A 22,135-nucleotide genomic window follows, 5' to 3' on the forward strand; every position below is an offset into this window, starting at 1 on the left:
CACCCTGGAGGAGGCAGCCTGGCGTCCACTGCTGCCACTAGAGACAAGCCCGCACTGGGCTTGTCTCCTGGGCCTCCAAAGTCAAGTCTCCAGTTTTGGGGTCTCTGAGGGTGAAGCAGACACTCTTTCTGCCTGGGATGCGCAGGGTCTCCCTTGTCAGGGCCCTGCGTGCTGGGTCCCAGCACTGCCCCGAGCTTCTGGGGACCCTGCAAAGGAGTGGTCTATGGAGGCACTGTTCAGGCAGCTACACACAGGGATTTCATCAGAGGGACTTGGGCTCATCCACGATGGGCCTGGCCCCGGGGCCACCTCCCGCCAGCCTACTGCTTCTCTGGTCTTCATGGGATGGGTTTTTTAGGGTGATGCCCTTTTCAAGATCCTCTCCTGCCCCACCACCCACCTGTCCACAGACGAAGGTGTACGGACAGGAGGGCAGCTGGGTGATAGCCCGGGGCAGTGGACTGACCACCACGTCCTCTCATGGCGCCCCCATGTGACAGAACCCCACAGCTGACGGACAGACAAGTGCCCTGGGGGAGCACCCAGGCCCTGGGTCGGGGTGCCGGGGGCCCTGAGGGGTGGCACCCACCGCGAGGCCCCATCTCAGATCTGGGCCCTGGGGGGGCCACAGCTCCTCACATAACCATAGCCACTACGTGTCAGGGAGGACACTGAACTCCCCACCCTCTTCTGGGACCCCTGGGGCCCCCCAGTTAACACGGAGACGGCAGAACCAGAGGGGTGGGTCCCACCAGTTCAGTCTGATGTGGGGAGCAGTGAAGCAGGGTCGCCAGAGGAAGGAAGGGAGGATGGACGGAGGGCCCTCGGGGGCTGGGCCCCGCAGGAAGTCCAGTCGGGGCTCCTGAGGGCGAGGGGCATGCGCACAACCCGGACCCCACCCTCGGGGAGGGGCCTGTGCCTGGCTGAGGCAGCCCCACCCGCTGGGCGGGCTGTGTCCCCCGGGGTCTCTGGGTGCCAGGCGTGCCTAGGCCGCGGATCAGAGAGCCTGGACCCTGGTTCCGGGACCCAAGGGCCAGGTGTCAGGTGAGGTGCGCCAGGCCAGGTGTCGAGCGGAGGCCCCGAGGCCCCGGGGAGCCGGGTCAGCCCAGGAAGGTGGCGGCCGCGGTGCCCGGCAGAGCCACCTGGCCCACGTGGCTGACCTCCTGCTCCAGCTCCTCGCGTGCCCGCCACAGCTCCTCACGCTGCTGCTTCAGCTGGGCACCCGCACGCCACAGCCGCTGGTTCGTGGCCACGTAGACCCGGCTCTGCTGGTAGAGCTGCTCCCGCTGGGCCTCAGTGTCCTCGGCCCTCCCCGAGGGGGCTGGGGGGTCTGGGGACAGGACACGGCAGCATCACTGCCCGCTGGCCACACAGGGGACTCAGTTTACCCCCCAAAGAAAGCAGTGGACCGAAGGGCACAGGTCACAGTAAAGGCCAGACTCCACTGTCCCTTGGCCCCGCCTGGGGGTGGGCTCCAGCTCCTGGAAAGGGCCTTGACCCTGACCATGAGCCGGCCAGCCTCACCTGTGCTCTCAGCAATCAGGGAGGTGAGAGGAGGCCAGGAGGGCATGGACGCACATTTCCCAACGACCACACTTCCTAAAGGGCGTGGCGGGGGGGTGGGGGGACCAGGGCAGGAAAAGCACAGGTTTCAGGGCCACCTGGAGATACGTCAAGGTCCTCTCCACTCTGCCTGGTTTCCTTGTCTACAAACAGGCCCAGAAACGCTGGCATTTAACTAAAAATCACTTTATCTGCTTTAGTAACAAGGTGGGAAAGGCCAGACAGTGCACACGGAGGCCAGGTATGGTCCTAGATGTGAACACAGGCCGGCAGGGGAAGCCCCTCGCCCTCGAGTGGCCCCGGCACTGCTCATGGGGTAACTGGGCCCAGGATCCTTAAGTTGGGGCTCAAGTGGCCTCTGAAGACCCAGCCGCGGGCCAGGGATAAATACAGCTCCTGTTCCTCGGGCTGCGCCGTCCAACACGACGTTCCAAATGATGGAAACGCCCTCCAGCTGAGCCACCAGGGGCTCCTGAGCCCTTGAAATGTGGCTACATGGAACAAAGAACGGAATTTTTTTTTTTACTATTAAGAAAAAAAACCACTGTCCCACAGCTGCGTGTAAATCAGTGAAGTTAGAACATTCCCTCACACTATACACAAAAATAAACTCAACAAGGCTCAAAGACTTAAATATAAGATATGACACCATACAACTTCGAGAAAAAAGCACAGGCAAAACATTCTGACATAAATGGTACCAATATTTCCTTAGCTCAGTCTCCCAAGGCAACAGAAATAAAAGCAAAACTGGGACTTCCCTGGTGGTCCAGTGGTAAAGAATCTGCCTTCCAACGCGGGGAATGAGGGTTTGACCCCTGGTGGGGGAACTAAGATCCCACATGCCGCAAACTACTGAGCTTGCGCGCCTCAACTAGAGCCCGTGTGCCGCAAACTACAGAGCCCACGCACCCTGGAGCCCGTGCGCCACACTAGAGAGAAGCCCACGTGCCTCAATGAAGATCCCACGTGGCACAACAAAGACCGAACGCAGACAAAATATATAAATAAATGAATAATGGAAATAAAATAATAAACAGATGGGACTTCATCAAACTCACAAGCTTTTGTACAGCAAAGGAAACCATCAAAGCGAAAAGTCAACCTATGGAATGGGAGAAAATATTTGCGAATGATGCGACTGACAAGGGCTTACTCTCCAAAATATACAAACAGCTCATACAACTCAATCAAAATAACAAAACAGCCCAATCGAAAAATGGGCAGAAGATCTAAACAGACATGTCTTCAAAGAAGACATACAGATGGCCAACAGGCACATGAAAAGATGCTCAACATCGCTAATTATTAAAGAACTGCAAATCAAAACTACAATGAGGTATCAACTCACACCAGTCAGAATGGCCATCATTAAAAAGTCTACAAACGGGGCTTCCCTGGTGGCGCAGTCGTTAAGAATCCGCCTGCCAATGCAGGGGACACGGGTTCGAGCCCTGGTCCGGGAAGATCCCACATGCTGTGGAGCAACTAAGCCTGTGTGCCACAAGTACTGAGCCTGCAAGGCACAACTACTGAAGCCCGTGTGCCTAGAGCCCGTGCCATCGCAATGAGAAGCCCACGCACTGCAACGAAGAGTAGCCCCCGCCCGCCACAACTAGAGAAAGCCCGTGCAGAGCAATGAAGACCCAACGCAGCCAAAAAAAAAAAAAAAAAAAGTCTACAAACAATAAATGCTGGAGAGGGTGTGGAGAAGAGGGAATCCTCCTACACTGTTGGTGGGAATGTAAGTTGGTGTAGCCACTTTGGAAAACACTATGGAGGCTCCTCAAAAAACTAAAAATAGAGCTACCATAAGATCCAGCAATCCCACTCCTGGGCATATAGCCAGACAAAACTCTAATTCAAAAAGACACATGCACCCCAATGTTCAGAGCAGCACTATTTACAATAGCCAGACATGGAAACAACCTAAATGTCCATCAACAGATAAATGGATAAAGATATGGTGTGTGTGTGTGTGTGTGTGTGTGTGTGTGTGTGTGTGTGCGAGGAGTGGTCCCCACTTGCTGCAACTAGAGAGAGGCCCGCATGCAGCAACGGAGACCCAGTGCAGCCAAAAATAAAATAAATTTTAAAAAAACAAAACACCATTCACTTTATAGCAGTACACCACATATACTCAATAAATATTTGTTAATAAGTATTTTAAAAATTTTAAAAATAAAAAAATAAAATAAGGGGCTTCCCTGGTGGCGCAGTGGTTGAGAGTCCGCCTGCCGATGCAGGGGACACGGGTTCGTGCCCTGGTCCGGGAGGATCCCACATGCCGCGGAGCGGCTGGGCCCGTGAGCCATGGCCGCTGAGCCTGTGCATCCAGAGCCTGTGCTCCGCAACAGGAGAGGCCACAGCAGTGAGAGGCCCGCGTACCGCAAAAAAAAAAAAATGACCCAAATTGGACTTCCCTGGTGGCCCCGTGGTTAAGACTCCACACTTCCACTGCAGGGGGCATGGGTTCGATCCCTGGTCGGGGAACTAAGATCCCACATGCCGAACAGCGCGGCCAAAAGAAAAAGAAAAGAAAAAAAACAACCCAAATGAGCTTATTTACGAAACAGAAACAGACTCACAGACATAGAGAGCAGAACTGTGCTTGCCAAAGGGGAGGGGGGGCGAGGAAGGGACGAATTGGGAGTTTGGGATTAGCAGGTGTAAACTATTATATACAAACTGTATAAACAACAAGGTCCCACTCAGGAGCACAGGGAACCATATTCAATATCCCGTGATAAACCATAATGGGAAAGAATATGAAGAATGTATATGTACGTATAACTGAGTCACTTTGCTGTACATCAGGAGTTAACAAAACACTGTAAATCAACTATACTTCAACTTTAAAAAAAGACACCAAAAACAATCAAACAACAACAACAAAAAACAAAGCCCCAGAGCGTTTCTCACTTTCTATCGTCCCACAAGCCTTACATATTGAACGTTTCTACCCACTAGAACGGCCCGAGGGCACGCAGGTTTTCACCCCCCGCCCTTGGCCACGCCGCGCAGCAGGAGAGATCTGAGTTCCCCGACCCGGTAGCGAACCCGTGGCGCCTGCAGTGGAAGCGCCGAGTCTTCACCATTCGACCGCCAGGGAAGTCCCAGGCACTTCCATCTTTTTTCATCACCTATCCACCTCAGTGCTTAGACCAGAACCTGACCCACAACAGGTTCTCAATGAAGGTTTGTTGAATGAATAAACGAACCTCACTGAGTGGAACACAAAATTCACCCTACAACTGTATGACACTCATGCGCTTCCAAACTTCTGAACAAGGGGCGGGCACACGTTTTCTGCAAAAGGCCGGACCTACGTATTTTTGGCACTGCAGGGCCAGACAGTCTCCGTCCTGACTACTTAACTCTGCCAGTATGTCTTAAAGGCAGCCAGGCGCTTCCTCCTCCCCTTCCTGCTGGGGTCTCTGGGCCGCCTCTCCCCCGCCCGACCTGGGCTCCCCCTACCTTCCCGGGCCACGGCGGTGAAGACTAGGTCCTCGGCGGGTGCCCCCCGCACGTCTTCCAGGATCTGCTCCACCGTGGGGGGCGCCGGGCGGGTGGGCAGCACCACGCGCTTCTTGGCCTTGGAGCCCATCTCTGCAGGTGGGAGAAGGGAGCATGGACCGGGCCGTTCCTGCCGCCCAGCAAAACCTACACACGCTCCGGAACCCCGCTCCCGGGGAAGCCCGTCCTGCCCCGCTCCTCCCAGGGCCGAACAGCACAGGGCCAGGGGGTTCGGCCTCCGTCTCCACCCAGGCCCCAGCTTCCCGCTGAAGCCCCCAGTGCGACCGCCTCCTCACCTGGCGTAAAACCTTCAGCCCGCAGCCGCGGCCCAGTGGCCACTTCCGCTTCCGGTTGGCGCGCGGACCCACCCTACAGGCCCGTGACGCGCACTTCCGGCCTCCTCCGGCTCCCGCCTGCCGCGAAGCCACGCCCCTCTTAAAGGGGCCGGGCCCGCTAGGTTCCGGGTACCATCTGAGCAGCGAAGTTGACTGGACCAGAGCTAATAAGGACGCGCCGGGCCTGGAAGCCCAAGGGGTGGGCGTAGGGTCCAATCCCGGCTCTTCTCGTTGCCTAACAAGGCATCCGAAGCCCGGTTTTCTGCAAAAGGGGGACACGGCCCCTAACGTGGCTGTCGTGGGAACAAAGTTACTGTGCAGCCCACGCCAGGTGGCGGGCGGAGAGCGAGCGCTCCGTGAATGCCAGCTGCGCCAGCCCCAGCGAGGTGGCCAGGGGCGTAGCACGCGCGTCTGGTCCGGCCTCCCAGATCCCCGTCAGGCTCACCTCTCCTGTCTCTAAAACCCCCTCCCCACCGGGGTGGGGGCGTAGCGCTGGACGGTGATCTTGGCCCCTCCCCTCTTGGGTAGCGTGGGAAGACAGGCTCAGAGCCCAGGGAGGTTTTTGCGTTTCTAAACAACTTTATAAAAAGTAATTTACAGGGAATTCCCTGGCGGTGCAGTTGTTAGGACTCTGCGCTCTCACTAACGAGGGCTTGGATTCAATCCCTGGTGGGGGAACTAAGCTCCCACATCCCAGAAGACGCAAGGCGCGGCCAAAAAAAAAAGTAATTTACATACCATAAAGTCCACCTGTTTAAAGCGTACAAGTCAATGGTTTGGGAATATATAGAGAGACCTGTTCTGGACGTTTCCCATCAGTGGAATCACACACCGTGTGTCCTTTTATGCCTGGCTTCTCTCACTGAGCATCGTGTTCTCCAGGTCCATCCATGTCTTGAGGAGTGTCAGTGCTTCACTCCTTTTCATGGCTGAGTGATGCTCCCGTGTGTGGAGGGACCACACTGTATCTATTCATTCACCTGTTAATGGATGTTTAGGCTGTTTCCACATTTTTGCTGCTGTGAACATCCTTGCAAAGGTTTTTGTGTGAATGTGTCTTTAGTTTTCTTGGGCACGTACCTGGCAGCAGAATCGCTGAGTCCTACAGTAATTCTATGTTTAATTGTCTGTGGAACTATTTCCCAAAGTGGCTGCCCCAAGATGGCATGTTTTGGGCACTTACTATGTGCCAGGCGGGAAAACTACCTCTTTGGATCCTTGAGAGTATTTGGTGAGGCAGGTGCCAGGCTTAATGCTGTTGCACGGGTGCAGCCACCGAGGCTCTGAGAGGGAGGCCATGTGCTTCTGGACACACAGACTGGACCTAACTTCAGAACTAGGGGCTGAGCTTGGTGGGACTCTGGGGGCCGTGGGCAGGACTCAGAGAGCAGCTGGCTGTCTCCCCTCCCTCACTAGCCACCTGCTTCCATTGGGTCCAGCTGCAGCCCTAGACAGAGCCCCATTCCCTTCACAGCTTGAGGCTGGCCAACCTGGGCCTGGTGGCCAAGGAGATTCTCAGGGGCCCAGGGCCACTGGATACCGGGGCTGTCTCTGGGGCTCCTGAAACAAACCAGGAGTTCAAGTGAAGGCCATGGTCAAGGCACAACCAGCCTCCACTTCCTTGTGGAAATCGCCTCCCCACTCTGAAAATCAAGAGGAACATGTCCCCACCCCACTGGTGTGTGTGAGGACAGAGGAGGGACCCTTACTAACTCCATCCATGCCTTACCCCACCCCCACCCCCACACCCCTGCACCTCAGGATCCTCCTTCTGTTCCAGAGAGGTGGAGAACCCATTTTCCAGATGAGGAGGTCAAGGCCTGAAGGAGGAAGATCAATGTACCCCAGCTCACAATTCCCTCAGCCTCCCGACGACCTCAGAAAATAGACAAAGGTGTAATTACTGGAAGCTGGTAGACAGGCTGAGTGGATGGAAAGCTGCGGTGAATTGTCCTTTGCAAATTGCACTTCTGTTAGTTCTCCACGTTAAAGAGAAACTCACGCATAAAGATGGAAGAGGAGGGTTTCCCTGGTGGCGCAGTGGTTAAGAACCCGCCTGCCAATGCAGGGGACACGGGTTCAAGCCCTGGTCCAGGAGGATCCTACATGCCACGGAGCAACTAAGCCCGTGCGCCACAACTACTGAAGCCCGCATGCCGCAACGAAGAGCAGCTCCCACTTGCCGCAACTAGAGAAAACCCACTCGCAGCAACGAAGACCCAACACAGCCAAAAATAAATTAAAAAAAAAAAAAAAAAGATGGAAGAGGAGCCAGAGCCACAGGGGGCCAGGCTGCATCGTGGGGCCTCAGAGGCTCTGCAGCACATGGGTGGGTATCACTTGGGACACTACCCCACCCCACCCCCAGAACCCCAGCTGACCCCTTCTCCAGGGACAGACGCCCCGGGGAAGGCAGATTCCACATGATACGCAGGGGACTCCCACAATCATTCCATGGAGAAGGGATCGGTGCCCCAAAGGAGCCCACAGACTTGCACCTCCTATTCAACCTTTATTTGCAAACTCTGAGGCCTCACGTGGTACCCGAGACCCTGGACGGTGTCATCTGCTCTCCTTCCTGCTTCCCCCATTCCGGAAAGGGAAGGGATGGTGGTCACTGCCGGGCTCTGCCCCATCCTACCCTCTCCCTACCCAAACTGTGCAACGAGACTTCTCTCTCTCTCTCCCCCTCTTTCACCTGGACCTGCCAAGTCCGGGGTGCAGGGTCCCACGCAGCCGCCCCTGGCCCACGGCCTCGGTGGCAGCCAGGGCCTTCCCGGGGCAGGTTCCCACAGGGCGCCCGTCTGGACAGCAGGGCAGCGGTGCCCACCAGGGACCTGGGTGGAGGCGCACGCTAGCTGTCCTTGTCAACCAGCTCTGGGTTCCAGCTTGCAGCGGGGTCTGGAGTGGTGATGGGAGTGGCCCCCTGCTCCGGGGGGTCCCACCCATGGTGGCGGGCAGCCTACAAGGAGGATGCGGCAGAGGAGGGGGCTCCCGAAGGCCACGGCCAACAGGGCCAGCACCACGGCCTGGGCCGGGCCGTGGCGGCAGGGGCAGGCGGTCGCAGTGGGCTGGGGGGGGCCCTCAGGGGGGTCGGGTCCCGAGCAGGAGCCCCGCTGCGCGTCCAGCATGGACGGCGGGGGGCAAGCGGTACAGTCCAGCGGGGAGCTGCCGCGGCAGGTGTAACAGGACGGGTGGCAGCTAGAGCAGACCCGCAGGGCAGGCGCGGCTGGGCGCCCAGGTTCAGCCGTCACCGCCTGTTGGGTGTGGTTGAAGTACCTCGGTGGGCAGTAGGTGAGGCAGAGGTGGCCCAGGAGGTAGGCCGGGCTCTGGCATTCTGCACGAGGGAGGGACACGTCCACCGGGCTGTGAGGCCACGACCTGCTGCCCCGGCCCGCCCGTCCCCTGTCCCAGGCCGCACACGCACGCTGCCCACCTGCCGCCTCCCAGCAGGTGGGCCATGCGGCACCGGGCACTCACCCTGACACGGCCCCTCTGTGTCCCGCTGCACACACGCGCTGCTGGTCCCCTGGGGGCCCGAGGGCCGCGCCGTCATGTCCTCGGCTGTCCCATAGAGCAGCAGCGTGTAGTGGTACAGCGTCCCTGGGCAGGGGTCGTGGTGGGCACGGGGAGAAGAGGGAAAGGCTGTCGGCAGCCTCGTCCTGACATTCTGGGCCCACACCCTCCCCGGATCCCCAGACTCAGATGGTGCCCAGGGTCGCCCAGTACCCTCTAAGCGCTGGTAACTGGATACCTCCTGCCCCTAATACCTGAACCCCTACTGTGCACTGGTAACCAGACACCAATTACATGCCAGCCCTGTGTGCTCAGTCTCTCAGAGGACACCAGCGGGAGCCCTGTGCCTTGGGCTTGGGGGCAGTAAGGAGGCCGCCAGCTCCAGAGCATGGGGCAGGTGGGGTTTGAGCCCCAGCCTGTGCCCGGCTCTCACCTGTGTTGAAATAGTAGCCCTTGTTCTCCAGGACCAGGGTCCACAAGCCGCGCGGGTCCTCGTCCCAGAAGTGGGTGGACATGAAGATCCAGTTGTTGTAGCCTTGGCCACTGACGTCAAAGGGTCTGGGACAGACAGGCAGGCAGGGGGATGAGGGGGGCTTCACAACCAGAGTCCTGAGCAGCCGCGAGCACAGTAAGTGTCTGTGATGCCAAGGGGTGGGGTCCAGCCTGCCTGACCCCACGGGGCACTTGTCTCCTCCTCGTGGGGTTACTCAGGAAAGAGAGTTTGTGGCCCGGTCCCCTGCCCCCACACCTGATGGCCACAAGCGTGGAGCGGGTGCCCATGGGGCTGGTGAGCGAGATCTCCAAGTCCCCACGGCGGCTGTAGGACAGGGACAGCTGCACCTGCACGTGCTCCAGCGAGCGGATGTAGTTGGCGTGGCCGAGGCAGGCTGACACGTTCTTCCTCACGTGCATCACCTGCAGGATGGGGCTGGGGGCTGCAGCACGTGAGGTGAGGGCCCCTCCTGCTGGCCTGCTGGGAGATGGGCGGCCAGCAGGCAGGGTCTGGGCTCAGATCCTGCCCTTTCCTAGTACAGATGGGTGAACTGAGACCTCGGGGCCTGCCTCCACGTGTCCACCCACCAGGGTGGGGGGAGAGGTCTGGGGACGTGGCAGTGGGGACGTGGCTGGGGTTAGATGCGGGCGTGCAGGGGGCAGAGGAGGGCGCTCACGTGGGGGTGTGCACGATGCGGATGATGCATTTCCTCTGGGGCTGTGTGGGCAGCCACGAGCGAGCCAAGTCCACCAGCAGCCCGGCGTCCAGCAGCCCGTAGCCGTAGTGGTGGCTCACTGTGTGGAGGGGCGTGGTCATCGCCCTGTGGGCGTGGCGTCCCCAACCCCGCCCGTTCTGCCGCACCTTGGCGCCCCACGCCGTTGGTCCTCCAGTCCTCGGCCTGGAGCTGCGCTGGCCTGGACGCCCGGACCACCAGATGCTGCATGTCCCTCCACGTCAAGAACGGGCTGGGGGTGGGTGAGGGAGGGTGAGCCGGGGCCACACTGGGGAGCTCCGGCAGTAGGCAGGACCCCTCCATCACCTACTTGGCCTCCAGAGCCAGGGCGATCATGCCCGCAGCCAGCGGGGCGGAGGCCGAGGTGCCCGTGTGCTTGTCCGTGCACCGGTGGTGCAGGTCTGTTGTGACCTGGGTGCACAGAGAGGGACTCAGGCGCCTGGTGCACAGGAAAACCCAGCCCTTGTTCAAAACGGCCCAAGTGCTCCAAGGAAGAGGCACCTCAGAGCACGACAGCATGTCTGGGGCCGTGAACACAGCCGCCCAGCTGCCAGCCCTGCCTGGGAGACACAAGGGCATGTGAAGGGGCGCCAACCGTGGGGCCTGGTCCCTGAACCCCAGTCTATGTGTCAGACGTGAACCGGGCAGCCCTGGGAAGAGGCAAGGTAGGGGACAGGAGGGAAGGCAGGGCACCGGATGGGGCGGGCGCTCACGATTTGGGGGTTGGCAGCAATGCCGCTGCTGTAGGTAGTGGTGAGCGTGGAGGCGCAGGCCTCGCTGTACCAGGGCACGCGGCCCTGCTGGGTGGTGCTGCCCACCGAGAGCGTGTGGATGCTGTTGGTGTAGCCGTCACAGTTGCAGTTGTCATAGTGCAGGCCGCCGTTGCCCGACGCCCAGATGAAAAGGGTGCCCAGCCCGCCTCGGCCCTGCAGATGGAGAACCAGGCCAGAGACGGGGACGGGGTGTGGGCCTTGCATGCTGGCCCAGGCCCTCCGTGCCCCATACCAGCTCACCTTGGTCACGCCGCGCCTGAAGGCCTCTCGGGTGAGGATGCCCGGGCCGTCCACTGTGCGGCCGTCGTCCTCGGGGCCCCAGCTGGCGCTGTAGATGTGGATGTGCTGCGGCTGCAGGCTCAGCGACTGGGCCTCGATCACATCAGTGATGGTGCCGTCCAGCATGCGCACCCCTGCACAGGCGGCCTTGGTGAACACCCCGCCTGCGCCCCGCACTCTCCCCGCCCTGGGGATGGAGGTGTCTGTGGGGGTTTCAGCTCTCCCCGACCCTTAGCCTGGGGCCCTGACATGGCCCAGTGGCTAGTGTGGGGCCAAGAGGCGCCCCACCACCCTCCTGGCCTGAGTACCTCCGATTCGGGCATTGTAGGCGACGCCAGCACCACAGAACCTGTTGTTTGCCGTCGCTGCCACTTCCCCAGCACAGCGGGTCCCATGCCTGGCGCCAGGACAGAGACAGGTGCCTGTCACAGCCCCTTGGCCCCTCGTAGGGTAGTGGGGGCTGCCCCCATGCCCTGTGGGATGCTGGGCTCACCGGTTCTCATCGCTGGATGTGTATCGCGGCTGGGGGTCCGGGTCATAGTCATTGAAGTCGTAGCTGGCTAGGGGGTCCTGGGGGGTGGAGACATGAGGGGCTGCGACCAGCCGTGGGACCTGGGGCAGCCCCCACCCAAGCCCCACAGGCTCACATAGTTGGCCCAGAGGTCTGGGTGGTCCTTCTCGATGCCGTCGTCCAGGACAGAAACCACGATGCCCTGGCCAGAAAGCCCCTGGCTCCAGACCTGCAGGATGTTCAGGTCCGGCTGCACCTCCTTGTTCTGTGCAAGGCGGGGCCGGGGTCAGTGGGGCTCTGGCCTGGCCTGGCCCCGCCGTCCAGCCTGGCCAGCTCACCATGTACCACTGCTTGGAGAACCAGGGGTCCGTGGGCACCACCAAGGAGCGTTTCACCCGCCGCTGCACCGTCTGCTGCTGGAGCCACTGCACCTGGGGGTGGGGAGACCACACCATGGGAGAGGCTGGACCCACGAGCAGCCCACCCTCCTCCCAGCTTCCTGCCCTCACACCAGGCTGCTTTAGAGGGCCCTGGCCCTCAGCCCTTCCACCAATTCCTGGTCAAAGGGCCCAAATCTGCTTCCAGGGTCTGGCATCGGCCTCTTCCCTGGATCTGCCAAGGGTCAGCGGTGTGGGGCTGAGACTTAATGTGTCTGGGCTGTCACCTACTTGTCCTGGGGCCCACATGGTGTGCGATGGGGCCAGGGACCCCGTGTTTGCTGGGGCTGCTCTTGGGGGTCCCCGTGTGCCTGGGGCTCTGCCTCTGGAGGGGACTGAAGCCCTCAGAGCACCATCCCCTGTGGCCCACAGACATGTGGTGGCTGCTATTCAGGGTGGCTGCGGCTCCTGGGGTCCCACCCCTGCCCCCGTCCCCATCCCTGCTCTAGAATCCCTCTCCCCAAGACATGCCCTTATCCCCTTGCAGTATTCACTTCTCTCAACCGCACCCTCCCTGGTGCAGGACACCCCTGTATGGCCACACCCACCTCCTCCCTGGTCTTCCAGCAGCCCTGCCCTGCTGCCTCTCTACAGCCCATTCTTGGCACACTGCAGCATTACTCTCTGTGGAACCCTCTCTGTGAAACCCGTGCCTGTCCAACACCTCTCCAAAGCCCACAAGGCCCCCTGCCTGTCTGGCCCCCAGCAGCCTTCCTCTGCTGCAGCCACAGTGGCTGCCTCACCCCAGGGCCTTTGCACATGCCCTTCTGCCTGCCCCAGGCCACACTTTCTCAGACCTTTGCCCTTTCCCCATTTTCCTTGTTCTGCTCCCAATACCCCCCCAACCTGGTTCATATTCCCCCGTCCCCATCTCAGCAATCAGGGCCACCTTCTCCCCGTTTTCTCAGCTCCAGATCGTGATTTCTCTCTGTCCCACACATCCAATCCTGGCCTCTGTCCTGCAAACCACGTCTCAAACCAACCACTTCTCTCTGTCCCAGTGCTCCTGGTGGGGTTTCCAGCTGTCATGCTTCTTGCCTCCTTACCAATCAGCACCCCCTCCCCCAACCCAGCCTCTTTATGGGGTACCTGGGAACTTTGATCTTTCAGGGTGAGATAGAGGAGGGAAGGGGAGGTGACAAGAAATTGTTGACAGTGCATCTGCCCTGGGGTGAGTGCTCTGCACAGATCTTCCCCATTTGACTCCCCACTGTATAGACTAGGGGGCCAAATGGACACCAAGACTCAGAGAGAGCTGGTGACTTGCCGAAGGTCACACAGACATTTATTACAATTACAAGAATAACGAGAGGTGCTGACATCCCTCAGGAGGCAGCCTCAAGGCCAGGCTCACCTTGGGGTCTTTCTTCAGGCGCAGGCGGTGGCCCCAGTGTGGGGTAAGGGACTGCTGGACCACACCCCGGTGCCGCAGATGGAAATACTGCCCATCAGGGAAGATCTGGGAATAAAGGGGAGCAGCTACATGGCTGGGACCTGGTACCCCTGATGGAGTCCCTCCCAGGACAGGGGCCAGCCCCCCTTCCTTATGTTTCCCTCAACCAGGTGCCCAGGTGGGAGCTTCAGATGCCCTCTGAGGGTCCCAGGATCTGGAGATGGTCTAGGCAGTAGTGAGCTGGGGGGTCCTTGATATCTGGGGAACCTAGCGAGGTACCCTCTCATCTGCCGGGGTCTGGGGTCGTCCAGCCCTCGCCCCCTCCCGTCAGTCCGGGTCCCACCCACCGGCCCCAGGTTGACGAAGCCGAATTTGCGCGCCAGGCGCTCGATTTCCTGGTAACCCTGGGACACCCGCACGGCCCAGCTGCTGACATAGATGGGAGCCCGGGGTGAGGCCCAACCCACAGCCATGGGGCCAACGAGTGCCAGGCCCAAGGCCAAGGTCAGGCGCAGCCAGAGCGCACTCCGGGCGGGCCGCATGCCGGCGGGGGCGGGGCCTCAGAAAAGCCCCTCCTCCTGGCCAAACCGCCGAGATGGCCCAAGCGCCCGCCCCGCCCCCGGCGCCATAGCAACCCCTGAAAGCCTTCAACTCCCAGGGGGCCTTGCAGCTCCCCAACTTGATGGGCGCGAAGATCTGACAGCAGGGTGGGGGAGAGGCATGCCCACCCTATTCTTCCGCAGACTCGAACCCTCTGGAGCCTCAGTCTCCCCATTTGTACAATGATTCCCCAATTCTTCTGACCCAGAGGTGCGGGTTCACTGTTGCTATAATTGACCCCGCCCCTTATTTTGCCCCGCCTACTTTCCTATACACCCCCTCCCCCTAGAATAAGCCTTGCCTCCTCCCTGGTCCAACCAGAATTGCTCTTCCGAATAAGTCCCACCTCCTCATCTTAGCTCCGCCCCACCCTGCCTTTCAGATTCCGTCCCTCCTCCTTTACGTTCAGCCCCGCCCCCTCCCTGTTTTTTGCTAATAAATCTCTTCTCGTTTCTCCAATCAGCTCTGGCCTTTCTCCAGCCCCTCCCACCAGCTCCGCCTCCCCAGCACTCTTCTCTCCTCACCCAGCTCCACCCACAACGGCTCAGCGAATAATCCCCGGCCATGACCCCGCCCCTCCAATCAGTTACGTCCCGCTACCGCTGGGCCAATCGGCGTCCTCAGCCCCCGCGCCCCGCCCCCTTCCTCCAAAGGGGCGGCTGCGGCAGCCGCGGCCAGCCCTGGGGCAATGCGGCGGAGGAGACGGGGCAGGCCCCACCTCCTTTGTCCTCCCAGCCCTCCCATTGGCCAGAGAGGGGGACAGGAGGCGGAGACCAGCCCGGGGGCGGAGACCAGCCCGGGGGCGGAGACCAGCCCGGGGGCGGAGAGTGGCCCCGGGGTCCGGCGGTGCGGCTCGCGTGGACGGAAGGCAGCGCGCAGGCTCTACGGCAGGTGCACGGGGTGGCGGTCAAGTTCAAGCTGCCAGCCCCGGGCCCGCCGGTGCCATGGATGGCCTGCGCCAGCGCTTCGAGCGCTTTCTGGAACAGAGGAATTTGGCCACCGAAGCGCTAGGGGCGCTCGAAGCCAAGACCGGTGTCGACAAGCGGTACTTGGCCGCGGGTGAGCCGTCGGGGGGGCTCTCGGGGCCGCCGCCCCATTTCGCCGACGGGCACACTGAGGTCGTGGGCTACCGGGGCCTCGGACCTACACCCTCCGGCCAGCTCCGGCTGCGGGGTCCAGCTCAGGCGGCGGGGCGCGCCCACAGTTCAGGAAGGAGACTGCGATTCTGGGTAGGGTCGTGGACCGGGACCTTGGGTCTACCTGCAGCCCCTCCCCGCCCCCGCTGTGCGACCTCGGTCGAGGACCACCCCCTCTCTCGACCCCGCAGCCGTCCTCTGCTCCCTCCCTCCGGGCCCTGGGTGCCCGCCAGGCAGAAGTCCGGTTCTTCCAGTTGTCCTACTGGCCCCGGGGGAGGACGGGGCAGGTAGGCAGCCAGTGCCCTGCCAGTCTTGCCACCCTCTTCCCGGATGGACTCCAGCATGGAAGCAAGTGTAGAGATCTTCCCGTTTTCCCAGGGGATGCTCCAGACATGGAGGGGAAGGGTCACTCCCACCTCCCCTCAGGTTGTTTTCCTGCTAATATCACCCCCTACCCCTGCCCTTGGCCTGCCCTCTCCCCTCCCCCGTCCGGAGTTGGGTTGTTTGACTGCTGTGGTGGGGTTGAAGAAGGGTTGGATGGGGCCCACGGAGAGGGAGGTCCAGCCACCCCGATTGTCACTTCCATTCCAGTTCCTCCTCTGCCTTTCTTCCTCAATGACCTTGGGTGGCCCCTGCCACCCTCTGAAACTGTCCAGTAAGTGTCCCTTAAGTGCCTCCCCTCTTTTTTGGTGCTTCAGACCCGACTGCCCTCTGCCATCTCTTCCAGGAAGCCCCCCTGCAATGAATCACAGGACACTTTGTTCGGACACTGGGGGGCAGCTCTGGCTGAGGACATGCCACGTGTTTTGAGCCCTGTGTACAGATCCTTAGAGTCCCCTTTCCTCCCATTTCCCTGCCAGCTGGGGGATTCCCATGCCAGACAGCCCAAGGAAGGTCCAAAACCTGTCCGCCCAGCTTCCTAGTGCCCAATCTGTGTCGGGTCAGCCAGGGACCTGCCCCTGAGAGCAAGCCCTTGACCTCCTGCCTGTTTTTCAACATCCCTGATATCAGTGGGCGGGGAATTTAGGTCATAGAACACAGGGGAGGGGCCTGTTGGGAGGGGCCTGCTGGGTAGGCTGGGGGATCACAGGGAGGAAACCGAGGCCTGGAGTGGGAGGCTGCCCCTGCTGTCTGCCCTGTCTGGAGCATCCACCCCCACCCCACCCCAGCCCCGTATGCTGCTGATTGGACTGTCCCCGCCCATGTCCAAGGTCATCCTCCCTTTGCTGAGGCTGCAGGAATAGGGATTGAGCGGAGAGGGGCCCTGGGAGAGCTGCTTCTCCCCAACTAGCAGCAATTGCCAGGGAAGGGGTGCCATTTCCCCCACCCCCCTCTCCCAGATGTCGGAACCCTTGGGCCCCACCGGCCTGAGATGGCCAAAATACCCCCTCCCAGGTAACTGAGGAGGAAACCCAGAAGAGGCAGTGACCAGGCCTCCTAGGGCCAGCTGGGGATTCCCCTCCCTCTCCTGACCCCAGACCCCCAGGATAAAGGCTAATGCAGGTGGAGGGGAGGGTGGAGAGAACTCTGCCCTTTGGTCCACTAGTGGCTTCTGTCTCTCTCTGCAGATAACAGCCTGGAGGTGGGGGAAGAGGCTGTAAATGCTCCCAGGAGCCAGAGGCTCCCCGAGTGATGAGCATGAGCCTCTTCCGCCACCCCCACCCCCAGCTTCTGTTTCGTCCTGGCTGTTGAATGAGACAGAGCAGGGAGGGACAGAGACCTGCACACAAGAAGCGCTTCATAAATGCAGCAGCGACCATTATGATTTCAGAGTGGCTAACGCTCCTGGCCCCCATCCCCCACACCGTTCTCCTCTGAGCCCTCATTGCTGGGAGTGTGCTTGGGCCACCGGAAGGGGTTCCCTAGACGTGTAGGGCGGGGTCCCTTCTACTGAGTCTTGTTTAGCTAACTCCACAGCAGCCCTAGGAGACAGGGCCACTACCCGCCCCACTGACAGTTGGGGAAACTGAGGCTGCAAGCAGAGAGACACTTGCTAGGTGTCTCATAGTGGGTGAGAGCCCTCCTCAGTCAGGGGGACTCTCAATACGGCGCTTTGCATCCTCCCACTAAGACAAGGGCTCTCAGAGGGGGCTGTGCAGCCCCCAGGAGACACCGGTCGATGTCTGGGGACATCTGATGGTCACGGCTGTGGGGGGCTCCTGGCATCAAGTGGGTAGGGACCAGGGATGCTGCTCCACACCCCAGATGCAGTGCCCAGGGTGGTTCCCCCCGCCCCAGAGTCAGCAGTGGTGAGGGGAAGAGACCCTGGACTAAGAAAAAAGTTAGAAATTGTTGCCTTTCTCCGCTCTCCAGGAATCATGCCTTGGTTTTTCTCCCATTTACTTATATTCAAACTCTAGCCTCTTGTGCTCAGCTCCTCCTATAGGACCCAGAGTGAGGTGGTTATAATTGCAGAGATCACATATTCATTCAACAAACACGGGGCAGCCACTCAGTACAGACCAGTCCTAAGGTGCCGGCCTGCTCTTGGGGAGCTCACAGTCCCGCGGTGGAAACTGACATGTTAGTGGGGTTCAGGGCCACGATGAGGGTTGCCCAGGTGCTGCAGGGCAATAACCCCTCCTAGAGGGGCCGCCGAGGCTTCTGGGAGGAGTGATGGATGCAGGCTGCATGGGCCAGGCCAAGGGGGCTCTGGAGACTGGGCTCAGCACGTGCAGCCCACACCCAGCCCCCTCTCCGCAGGAGCCGCCGCTCTGCTAAGCCTGTATCTTCTGTTCGGGTACGGGGCGTCTCTGCTGTGCAATCTCATCGGCTTTGCATACCCCGCATATGCTTCGTGAGTGCCCGCTGGTTTGGGGGCGCGGGGAGGGGCGTCTGGGGCTCTGAGCAGCCCCTGACCCTGCCTTGCCTCCCCCAGGATCAAAGCTATCGAAAGCCCAAGCAAAGAAGACGACACTGTGTGGCTTACCTACTGGGTGGTATACGGCCTGTTTGGGCTGGCCGAGTTCTTCAGCGATCTACTTCTGTCCTGGTTCCCTTTCTACTACGCGGGCAAGGTGGGCACCACCCGGGACACACCGTGGTGGCTGGGATTCCCAGGAGCGGGTACCCAGGGGTGTCTGACGGGGTAGGCCAGGCCCATCCCCAGGGGTGTCTGATGCGGAGGCCAGGCCCATCCACAGAGGTGTCTGATGAGTGTGGCCAGGTCCACCCCAGCCCAGCATCTGATGGAGGAGACCCCCCCAACCCGAGGCACAGAGTGGGGGCCAAGTGGAACTCCTGCCCTGTGTCCGCAGTGCGCCTTCCTGTTGTTCTGCATGGCTCCTGGCCCCTGGAACGGGGCTCTCGTGCTGTATCATCGCGTCATACGTCCACTGTTTCTAAAGTATCACGAGGCCGTGGACAGCATCGCGAGCGACCTCAGCGGGCGGACCCTGGACGTGGCGGCCGGAATAACGAGGGACAGTGCGTGCTCGCAGGGCGAGGGGTGTCTGTCTCTCCGGTCTCTGTCTGTCTGTCTGTCTCCCGGCTCCCCCTGCCCCACTCACCTTCATTCCTGCCTGCTGTCCTCCTGACTCTGACTGGGCTCTGTCTGGCGTCTGGACGGCCTCCGCTGGGTGCTCGCTAAATCTTCCCCTCTCACTGTCCGCCTCTGTCTCCTACGCTCTCCGGAACCAGTCCTGCAGGCCCTGGCCCGCAGCCGGGCTCTCATCACCCCGGCGGCTGCGGCAGTGGGCCCCTCACTGCCCTCGGAGCCGACTGTACGTAATGCCCGCCCCTGGGAGGTAGGGAGGGCCCACACGTGTGTGCGCACGTGCGTGTGTGCGTGCGTGTGTGTGTGAGTGCCGGCACCTGCCTCTCTCCCTGCCAAGGCCGGCTGTTGGCCACTCAAGTGAAGCTGGCCCCCGGCAGTCCCCAGCAGCCTCTGTCCCAGTCTCCACCGGCTTAGCGCAGCCCTTGGGCCCCTGGACACAGCCAGACCCGCCTCACTCACCCTCAGGGCGCTCTCTCCACAGTCAAAGCAAGCGTGACTCAGCTCCCGAAGAACAGGTGAAGTCCCTGCCCAGCCCCTGTGCAGAAAAGCCGGCCGGCCAGCTGGAGGACGCGTTACACTCCAAGTCCTCCGTGGATTCCCCAGCCGACTCCCCAGTGGAGTCCACCACCAGCCCCTCGTCCCCAAGCAAGCCAGCCCTCAGGAGCTGCACCAACTTGGGCCACTCCCAGCCTCAATCCCCTGCCACTGGCTCTGCCAATGGCACCCAGCTGCCCAGCAAGCTCCGGGGTGGGCTTCTGTCTCGAACCAACTCCTCCAGCCAGCCCCAGGCCCCAGGGCAGCCCCAGGCTCCCGGGCAGTCCCAGTCCCCCCGACAGCCCCAGGTCCACGGCCAGCAGCGCGCCCAGCCCTCCATCACTTCCTCTGGCCCTTCCCAGACGTCCCACCGGTCCTCAGGCTCTGCACAGCGTCCCAGCACCTCCTCCAGCCAGGGACCCCACCTTGTGCAGTCTCCCAGTGGCATCACCATCCCCCCTCAGCCCCCCAACAAGACCCCCGATGGACCAGAGGCCTCAGCCCCCAAGTCCAGCAGACGGCATCAGAAACGGCCCATAACTAAAGCCACCAGCAGCACCTCGGTGCCCAAGCTGCCTGTCTCCTGCCAATTCGAGTCCAGCACTGAAGTCATGTGCATCTGGCCCCACCACAGACACGGATTCCACTACCGGCAGCACTGCTGGCGGCTGAAACACCTGGCCTGCTAGGGAGGGCTCAGTAAAGCTCATCTGGACCAGCCTTATCTCACCTTCTGTCCGCTGGGCTCCAGGGGGCGGGGCTTCTTGGGCACAGGGTCTCCTCCAACCAGGGCAGGTGCTGGGCAGCCCCACTTTACAGATGAGAAAACCGAGGTTCAGAATGGAGGTCTCACCAAGTGGCTGAGAAGGACACGAGCCCGGGCAATCCTTGTCCTCACGCTTTCTCTCTCCCCTCCTGGGGTAGCTCTCAGGCCCACTCACCACAATCCCCTTTTTTTTTTGGCTGTGCCGTGTAGCATGCGGGATCTTAGTTCCCTGCCCAGGGATCGAACCCATGCCCCCTGCAGTGGAAGCACAGAGCCTTAACCACTGGACCTCCAGGGAAGTCCCCATAATCCCCTTGTTGTGAAAACTCTTCCAGACAAGCAAGCTAGAGGCAATAGCCCCACCTCACTTGCGTTCCCTCTAGAAGCAGATGGTGGGGCAGGAATTTGAGTACAAGTCCTTTACGTGGGAGGGATCCCAGGAAGAGCCGAGAGGGAGAAGATTGAGGTGGGAGGGGAAAGAAGCCAATAAAGCAGGTGTGGCTAAACCCAGCACACCTGCCAGCCCGTGGCTCTCCCGCCCATGTTGAATGCACACCTGAGACTTATCCTGTCCAGGTGCTGAGGGGCTGGATCCACCACCCTGCCGGTCACTGGGGGGAGCGGTGTCCATTCACTCCACCCAGCGCCCCCGCAGGCAGCATAGGGGCCAGGGCCAGGCAGCCTTCAGCAAAGAGGCCCCGGGAGGCTGGCCGTGGACGTTAGCCTGGCCTTCATGGAAACTGGGAGGCGGGAGCTGGGTGGGCACGGACAGGACCTCCTAGGACCTGCCGTTGCTTTCCTTTGTGAGGCCAGCACAACCCTGATTGTAAAACAGGCAGAGACAGAACAAGTAAGGAATGTGATGCACCTGTCATGTGGATATAGACGCAAAAACGTCTAAGCAAAAAATAGCAAATCCAACCCAACAGGATATGAAGAACCAGAACACTCTGCCCCCACTGCCCCGTTCAACTTCATGTCCCCGGAAGCACAGCCTGAGTTGGAAGCTGGGGGGTGGGGGGAGCTGAGTGAAGCAGTGGGGGGGGGGGGTCTGGAGCTGGTACTGCACCTGGAATCGGCCCCCCTGGAGCCCAGGGGCCCGTGTTTTGTGCCTCCACATCTGTCAGTCACTGGTTTCAGCCCACCCCCGGGAGGGGGCCTTAACCCCACGGGCATCTCCGAGTGGCAGCTACCGTCGCCCAGAGACAAATCTCCCATGAGGCATCTGCAGCCACAGCTGGGAGGACACTGTAGCGCCCATCACATCCTGCCCCCTGCCCACACACACCCGAGCTCTGCTTCTCCCAGATTCTGGTTGGTTACAACTTCTGGGCCCAACACAAGGGGAGGGTTAGGAGGAGAAACCACAAACCCCGACAGGGCAGTGGCTTTCAAGGCCATAAGTCAGTGGTTCTCAACCGGGGGTGATTCTGTCCCAGGGCCATTGGGCCATATCTGGAGACACTTTTGATTCCTGCCCGAACACGTCAGCCAAGTACTGCAATCCTTTGACGTGTCATCCCTCTCCCCACTGAGCGGCCCAGCTTGTCCCCAGCTGGTGGTGACCCTGTCCATCACAGACAGTTTTCCTGAAAAGGAGGCAGCTCTGGGTAGCTGCCAACCTGGCAGCCCTGTGTCCTCATCCTTGAGAACACCAGCGAGAGAGGAAGAAGCACGGAGCGAGTGCTACTGGTGAGCAGTGGGTCCAGTTCATTCAATCAGTCACTGCAAAGGCCCTGAGGCAGGACCGTGCCTGTTGGGTTAGAAGAAAAGCAGGCAGGCTGGTGTGGCTGGAACCACATGGGCCAGGGCAAGAGACGAGGTGGGTCTTGGGGGTGGACCACGCAGGTGCCTGCCTGGAAGGTGTGGTGAGGACTTTGGCTTTTACTTGAGAATGTTGGATTTGTTGGGAGGAAAGGATCGAGGGTAATTATTAATGAGCCCCCACCCTGCTGAGAAGTCCACTTGGGCTCTGGGGACAGTGATCCCTTAATCTGCTTATTGCTGGCCCAGGTGTTTGAAGCAGGTGGTGTGGCCTGGGTCCAGGGCAGGAG

The 22,135-nt window shown here is 60.6% G+C and overlaps 3 protein-coding genes across 8 annotated transcripts in view; 1 reads left to right on the top strand and 2 right to left on the bottom strand.

Annotated features, from left to right (window-relative positions):
• C3H19orf25 (chromosome 3 C19orf25 homolog) overlaps positions 1–5,434 on the bottom strand; it is a 14,472-nt gene extending 9,038 nt beyond the window's left edge. For 2 of the 4 annotated variants that reach the window (XM_060007307.1, XM_060007308.1), the window contains exons 1-3: positions 5,376–5,434; positions 5,041–5,172; positions 1,161–1,330 (exon numbers count right to left, since the gene is read on the bottom strand). In XM_060007307.1, coding sequence (XP_059863290.1) covers positions 1,161–1,330; positions 5,041–5,170 — 300 coding nt within the window. In that variant the 5' untranslated portion in view covers positions 5,171–5,172; positions 5,376–5,434. Of the gene's footprint in view, positions 1–508; positions 1,331–1,733; positions 2,055–5,040; positions 5,173–5,375 lie in introns of those variants that run through there. The other 2 variants (XM_060007309.1, XM_060007310.1) reach the window with 2 other exon arrangements.
• Positions 5,435–8,194: 2,760 nt separating this feature from the next.
• On the bottom strand, positions 8,195–14,091 carry PCSK4 (proprotein convertase subtilisin/kexin type 4). Its single transcript, XM_060006515.1, has 15 exons — positions 13,897–14,091; positions 13,511–13,615; positions 12,058–12,150; positions 11,856–11,984; positions 11,702–11,778; positions 11,517–11,605; positions 11,170–11,342; positions 10,870–11,082; positions 10,467–10,567; positions 10,285–10,388; positions 10,100–10,217; positions 9,679–9,900; positions 9,364–9,488; positions 8,895–9,017; positions 8,195–8,751 (listed from the first exon to the last, which is right to left on the bottom strand). The coding sequence occupies exons 1-15, from the start codon at positions 14,089–14,091 to the stop codon at positions 8,282–8,284; spliced, it is 2,337 nt and encodes a 778-aa protein (XP_059862498.1). The 3' UTR covers positions 8,195–8,281.
• Positions 14,092–14,970: 879 nt separating this feature from the next.
• Positions 14,971–21,068, top strand: REEP6 (receptor accessory protein 6). Of its 3 annotated transcripts, XM_060007313.2 has the most exons (6): positions 14,971–15,208; positions 17,989–18,082; positions 18,164–18,302; positions 18,543–18,711; positions 18,925–19,007; positions 19,263–21,068. In XM_060007313.2, the coding sequence occupies exons 1-6, from the start codon at positions 15,094–15,096 to the stop codon at positions 19,275–19,277; spliced, it is 615 nt and encodes a 204-aa protein (XP_059863296.1). In that variant the 5' UTR covers positions 14,971–15,093; the 3' UTR covers positions 19,278–21,068. The 3 variants fall into 3 exon arrangements, with proteins under 3 accessions (XP_059863296.1, XP_059863297.1, XP_059863295.1); XM_060007314.2 differs by lacking the exon at positions 18,925–19,007 and having other exon boundaries at positions 19,263–21,065; XM_060007312.1 differs by lacking the exons at positions 18,925–19,007; positions 19,263–21,068 and having other exon boundaries at positions 18,543–18,918.
• The last annotated feature ends 1,067 nt before the right edge of the window (positions 21,069–22,135 follow it).

Source organism: Delphinus delphis, chromosome 3 (genome assembly GCF_949987515.2).
Source record: "Delphinus delphis chromosome 3, mDelDel1.2, whole genome shotgun sequence".
Lineage (NCBI taxonomy): Eukaryota > Metazoa > Chordata > Mammalia > Artiodactyla > Delphinidae > Delphinus > Delphinus delphis.

Bases quoted from the DNA above. Each gene is read 5' to 3' on its own strand.
- PCSK4 (XM_060006515.1), bottom strand. From the start codon at position 14,091: ATGCGGCCCGCCCGGAGTGCGCTCTGGCTGCGCCTGACCTTGGCCTTG. The intron at 13,616-13,896 runs GTGGGTGGGACC...CTTTATTCCCAG, and splicing joins GCTTCGTCAACCTGGGGCCG to ATCTTCCCTGATGGGCAGTA. The intron at 8,752-8,894 runs GTGAGTGCCCGG...TCCCTCGTGCAG, and splicing joins CACAGAGGGGCCGTGTCAGG to AATGCCAGAGCCCGGCCTAC.
- REEP6 (XM_060007312.1), top strand. From the start codon at position 15,094: ATGGATGGCCTGCGCCAGCGCTTCGAGCGCTTTCTGGAACAGAGGAAT. The intron at 18,083-18,163 runs GTGAGTGCCCGC...TGCCTCCCCCAG, and splicing joins GCATACCCCGCATATGCTTC to GATCAAAGCTATCGAAAGCC. The intron at 18,303-18,542 runs GTGGGCACCACC...CTGTGTCCGCAG, and splicing joins CTTTCTACTACGCGGGCAAG to TGCGCCTTCCTGTTGTTCTG.